This window comes from Pararge aegeria, chromosome 7 (assembly GCF_905163445.1).
Source record: "Pararge aegeria chromosome 7, ilParAegt1.1, whole genome shotgun sequence".
Taxonomy (NCBI): Eukaryota; Metazoa; Arthropoda; class Insecta; order Lepidoptera; family Nymphalidae; genus Pararge; species Pararge aegeria.
In genome coordinates, this window is record NC_053186.1 from 5,254,018 (window position 1) to 5,260,017 (window position 6,000).

A 6,000-nucleotide genomic window follows, 5' to 3' on the forward strand; every position below is an offset into this window, starting at 1 on the left:
CGATGCGCGCGGAGTGCGTAAAAAGTGAGCTTGCGGATGATCTAACTCGGTTTATCAACTAACTACCTTCATCCTGTTAGTATCTTGTAACAATGTGCGCGCGTATTTCGTTACTTCGTATAATTTCACTCCCGTGATTTTTTTTCCCAACGCCGCTAAAGAAATATAACATCAAAAATAACATATTTATATTAAGATTAAATTCTGTGTTCCCGTTTTCAGAGTACCGCCATCTGATTTACTGGTGCGCCTTGGTGAATACGACCTCGCAAATGAAGAAGAACCTTACGGCTTTGCTGAGAGGAGAGTTCAGATTGTCGCCAGCCACCCTCACTTCGACCCCGCCACTTTTGAATACGACTTGGCATTGCTCAGGTAAGCAAATTCCGCTGATCGTTAAATAACTTGATTGCATATATTTTTATTAAAACTTTTAAAAACTTCTAGGATTAGTTACTTAGACACGCCCATATGATACTTGAATATGAAGCATTTTTTTAAAGTCGTGTTCCCAAATTTTGGTCCACACGTCTGGTGAACGAAGAGCTGGCGCTTTTATAGCACAACGGGTAAGTCTTGTCTTGAATTGTTCAATTCAAAGGGGCAATAACGCCAGCGTTTTGGGTACCATGCCCATAAGGCAACTGTTGGAAGGCTAAAGGAAAATGTTACTAAAGGTATAAACAACAAAACGGTACACAGGTTATTTTTATTTGTACATAGTTTATGTGTCAGTTGGTAATTATTATTATGCAATAAAGTTTTTGATGATTCCTCTTGTTCAGTCACTTGTTTTAGTCACTTGCAGGAAATATTAATATATATTTTACTGTAACGTTGGTAACAGTAAAGTAATATGTAATAAGTATATATTATTGGATTGGATTGGATATATATATATATATTATAACCAATTAGTTTAATAAATAATAACCAAGAAAAACGTAGGTACTTCGAATAATTTTCGTTACAAGTAACTTTGACATTTTTTTCATTCGAGAAAATTTTACAGAATCGTGTAAAGCGTATAAACATCTAGTCAATAGATTGGTCAATATATTGGTATATAATAGTATATATAACGATTTATTATAATGATATAGATTATCAATGCATTATGTTATTTCGACCTCGAGTTATAGTACTTCATCTGGCAGAAAGCTGCAAGTAGCGGTATACGCCATATTAGTAATTCAGGACTAAACTTTTTAAACTTGATTTTGGTTTCTGAAAGTTATGTTTCTTTCAGGTTTTACGAGCCAGTGACCTTCCAACCGAACATACTGCCTGTTTGCGTACCTGATAATGACGACACCTACGTGGGAAGAACTGCACACGTCACTGGCTGGGGTCGATTGTATGATGGTAACTGTCTATGGAGAATCATAATCACAATCAAATACATTTACTTAGGTCAATGTTATAGTCCATTTAAAGGCATATAAAAATTAAAATCTTAGTAGTAGTGACAGCTCGTCTGTAGAAGCTTTTAATGACAAGGATGCTTGGAAGCATCCCGCTCCGCTTTCATCTCTCTCAAGATAGAAACATGAATGTTAAAATTTAAAATTGACGGCCGATTGACGCAGTTTGCTGCGACCCTGCTTTCTGAGTCCAAGGCCGTGGGTTCGATTCCCACAACTGGAAAATGTTTGTGTGATGAGCGTGAGTGTTTTTCAGTGTCTGGGTGTTTATATGTATATTCTAAGTATTTATGTATATTATTCATAAAAATATTCATCAGTCATCTTAGTACCCATAACACAAGCTATGCTTACATTGGGGCTAGGTGGCGATGTGTGTATTGTCGTAGTATATTTATTTATTTATTAAAATGTAAATTGTTGGTGTTGGAAAAGAGCAACTGCTGAGTTTCTTGCCGGCTTATACTCGGTAGAATATGCCTTCCGAACCGGTGGTAGAGTCTATACAAACAGACAGACTTGACGTTCCAAAAGTGCTTATATTAGGCCTACTTGAAATAAAATAATTTTGAATTTGAATTTTGAAGTACGATAACGAGGGTTATCTTCGTCTTCGCAGAGGGTCCCCTGCCAAGCGTGCTGCAGGAAGTTGAGGTGCCCGTCATCAACAACACGGCGTGCGAGGCGATGTACCTGGCTGCGGGCTACAACGAGCACATCCCCAACATCTTTATCTGCGCTGGCTGGCGGCAGGGCGGCTCCGACAGCTGCGAAGGTGAGCTTAGCTTCTTCTTCTACTTTAAGTGTTTCTCCAATTAGTGAAGGTTGGACGTTTGATTTTGATACTTCAACTTGTCTCTCGCTAGGCTAAACAGCTCCCAGTCCACTCCCTGATGTTGCGCAACCAAGGATCCGCCTTGCGACCGATGCCTCTTTCCAGCATATTTACCCATCATTATCAGATGCAGAGTTACAGAATGGTATCCGAGGGAATGGAAGCGATCTAGAGGACGGCAGAGAAAGCGATGATTTTGTCAAACTGATGGGAGCGACATGGCAAAAACTGGCGATGGGGATGCATGGAAAGCAATGACTCTCCCATTGCCTTCGTCAAAAAGGGCGTACAGAAAAAACAAAGTTTTTTTCAAAATTTATTCAGTTTTTTTCAGTAATAATGGGCTTTAGTATATTATAGCGGTTTCAGAAGCCCGAATTTGTCATGCCTGAGCACTTGCTCGTGATAAGCAACTTGGTTCTGTTTGACGGTTATCCAAAGATCGCGACGGCTCTACCACTCGTCGCTAGACCTAACCTTTTGAATTCAACAGATTTGTAGCATCTCGAATGCTTTAAGACATTGACTGTTTTCTTTTGCATTTCGTATACACCTTTTGCATTGCTACGTATAAAAATGCACCGTTACGGTTGAGCTTAGCTTGGCGGTTTCCAAGCTAAATATTTCAAACCGGTGTACGTCTTTAACCTCATTAATAAAGGCTCATCACCGGTTTAATTAACCGGTAAATCCGGTTTACATCACTATAAGTCCTAGATTGCGGTCAGCAATCTCACCTGCTGTTGATTGATGCAGTTTGATTGATGTGAGGCTAGGATGCGGCTAGTTACGAAAAAAGGTTTTTTTTTCTGTCATTGAATTTTTTCATCTACCGATTGTTAGCACAAGTCCACCTATTTTGTATACAATGTTTTATAGTTATATTTCTCCCCCAGGTGACAGCGGAGGCCCAATGGTGGTGCAAAGGGAAAGAGATAACCGGTTCGTGCTTAGCGGTGTCATTTCGTGGGGCATAGGCTGTGCAGAGCCCAACCAACCCGGCGTGTACACGCGCATATCCGAGTTCAGGGACTGGATCAACCAGATATTACAGTTCTAGTGACAAAATTACAGTTTTAGTGCAAAAAACACAGTTTCGGTAAAAAAATCATGTTATCCTGATTCTCAATACGTTGGTCAAAAGTGTACCTACAACTACAAAAGGGAACAGAGTTCCCAGTGTGGGATTATCTACCTATTCTCGTGAACTTAGTTTTGTATGGCTTCGAGAGAGCGACATCTAGTTAAAAAACTGGGAAACAGTTTTCAAATAGGATGCGAAGGCAGAGATCCTAACTAGTAATATTATGATAACGATAGTGTGTTTGTTTGTCCTTCCTTCACGCCCTAACTAAGCAACCTGAGTCAACATGAGTTTTGGCGTAGAGTTAATTAAAACAACGGAGAGTTCTACATCCCAGGAATACAAATCCCGTGGGAACCATTTCCCACGGGATTTGTTAAAACCGTAATAAACGCGGACGAAGAACACGGGCAACAGCTATTAATAAATAAATTACATATTGTAGAGAAAAAAATAGTAAAGTACTAAAATTGAAATAAAATAATAATTAAAATATTACTTTCACAAAATTAAATTTAGATGATTTGAAAATTTGAATTTTTTTTGTGATAATTTTCAGTAAACTAACCTATCGAATTATCGCAACACGCTCAAAATTTTGTTTATGAGATGCTTATGTAATAATAATTATTATAAAAACTAACAATTAACAATAGTGGAATTCAGTTATTAACATTAATTATTTTTTACTAATAATAAACTTACATCGAAGATACTAGTTCATTTATGAATTAAATTAGTCTCGACGAATTTTATGAAATGCAGAACGATAAAAAACTAATTACTTAATCGTAAATCTTCGAATTTATAGTTAGATAATTCTATATTCTTGTTATATATAATATTTATTTTTGATACTTTAGACAATTAGAAACAAAATCTTTTAAAATTAGGTACCTACCTACATATATTTAGATTTATTCATTTAGATAATACAAAAATAGTTATAGGTTGAACAAAGCTGCCGAATTTAATAAGTATTTTATTTTTAAATTAATTTTATGGAAACTGATTCCGTCCCAGTTCATTTTTTATTGTTAAAAATGAATATTATTGTAAATAGGTAAATACTTTATTAATTCAAGCATTTATTAATTTTATTTATATGAATTAGCCATAAGTATAAAAGTATATCAGGGTTTCCCTGATTGTTTTTTAACAAATACATTAAATAAAAAGTATTTTCAAAAAGGTTACTCTTATTTTGCTTCTTGAACACCTTACAAACTCCTCTGCCCTGGCATGTTTGCGACCGGTCTCTGATATTTTTTGTATTCCATCTGGAATACTAGCTAGTAACAACTATTGGAATAAAATAGGGTTAATATTCAAATGGGTAATGCTTGGAACGTCCTACTAATTTACATGAGTATAAGCGTAGTATGTAAGGTTTAGTTCTAAAAATCAAGGTCAATAATAAAATAAAGGCAAATCACCACAAATAGCTTTTTAATCTTTTCGTTTCTGAATTTATTGTCCCCAACGAACCTATGACATCTAGTTAAAGACAACGAAATTATGTTACCAAACACAAGAATTGCGATTAGTGCCATCTTTGTGTGCCAACGTGAACTACGTTCACCATTCGCATTATAGTTTCATCACACCAGTATAGATGGCATAAGTAGTCTACAATAAAATTTGTATGAAGTCTACATCGCGCTATTGAAGTTTTTTAAACATTTAGGTATATATACAGTGATGATTGCCTTCCCGTTGTACTCGCTTCGGCAGTACATATACTAAAATTGGAACGATACAGAGAAGATTAGCATGGCCCCTGCGCAAGGATGACACGCAAAATCGTGAAGCGTTCCACATTTTTTTGATTTTATTGACTCGCGAGTTCCATTACTTTGCCCGACTATTAGTTATTTTCTTTTTATTAGATATGTACACCGCAGTCATCAAATTATTACTACCTACTTTAATTCAATTACCTAGTCGTGTTGTCTTTTTCCTCAGAGGTAGGTACTAACCGATTGTCGAGCAAGAGTCGAGACCGTAGTCTCAGTGCGATACTCTCAGATTAAGAATAGACGGAGTTATCGAAAAAAGTCAATATGTTTTACCTACATTGTTATTTGTTAGGTGTCTTTTTAAAAGACATGATTTGATCCTTGTTCAATTCCAGGCTTATAAAACTAAATTATGATGTTTAATTAGGTATCTTAGGTACAAACAATGAAAACAAATTTTACACGCGTAGCAACGGGTAAACGCTAGATAGGTATAATCAAAGAATGTAGCCGTGCAATATTGTACAGCTGACAACAATGTTTATTGTATGCTAATAATTAGGTACTGTTTAATTTGAATAGTAGATAGTAATTCGATGTGTATTTTTTTAGACATCTGATCATTGATGGCTGTTTATTAAATACTTGACCTTTTTCGTAAGTAAAAATTATACCTACCTATTTATTTAATAGCCTTTTAGAAAGCACTTTTGATTGCACTGTCAGAGGTGAGATAGTGTAGGTATACTTACTTAGTTGTGATAATTCTCAGAAGTAAAGATATTCTAAGGGTGGTAAATCTTGTTGAAGAAAATGCTGCATTTGCAGCTTTTTCTTCAACAAGAATTCAGCTTTGGGATATTCTTTTTATTACACCAATTTCACAATGCCACTTAAAAGTATAGGCCAACAAAGTTG

The 6,000-nt window shown here is 35.9% G+C and overlaps 1 protein-coding gene and 1 non-coding gene across 2 annotated transcripts in view; both read left to right on the forward strand.

Moving 5' to 3' along the window:
• Window positions 1-3,749, forward strand: part of LOC120625142 (serine proteinase stubble) — a 40,753-nt gene extending 37,004 nt beyond the window's left edge. Inside the window, exons 7-10 of the mRNA XM_039892104.1 lie at window positions 223-375; window positions 1,250-1,365; window positions 2,044-2,199; window positions 3,156-3,749. Coding sequence (XP_039748038.1) covers window positions 223-375; window positions 1,250-1,365; window positions 2,044-2,199; window positions 3,156-3,319 — 589 coding nt within the window. The 3' untranslated portion in view covers window positions 3,320-3,749. The remainder of the gene's footprint in view (window positions 1-222; window positions 376-1,249; window positions 1,366-2,043; window positions 2,200-3,155) is intronic.
• Window positions 3,750-5,061: 1,312 nt separating this feature from the next.
• LOC120625476 lies at window positions 5,062-5,168 on the forward strand. Its single transcript, XR_005658804.1, has one exon. It is a non-coding gene; the product is annotated as a U6 spliceosomal RNA (small nuclear RNA).
• The last annotated feature ends 832 nt before the right edge of the window (window positions 5,169-6,000 follow it).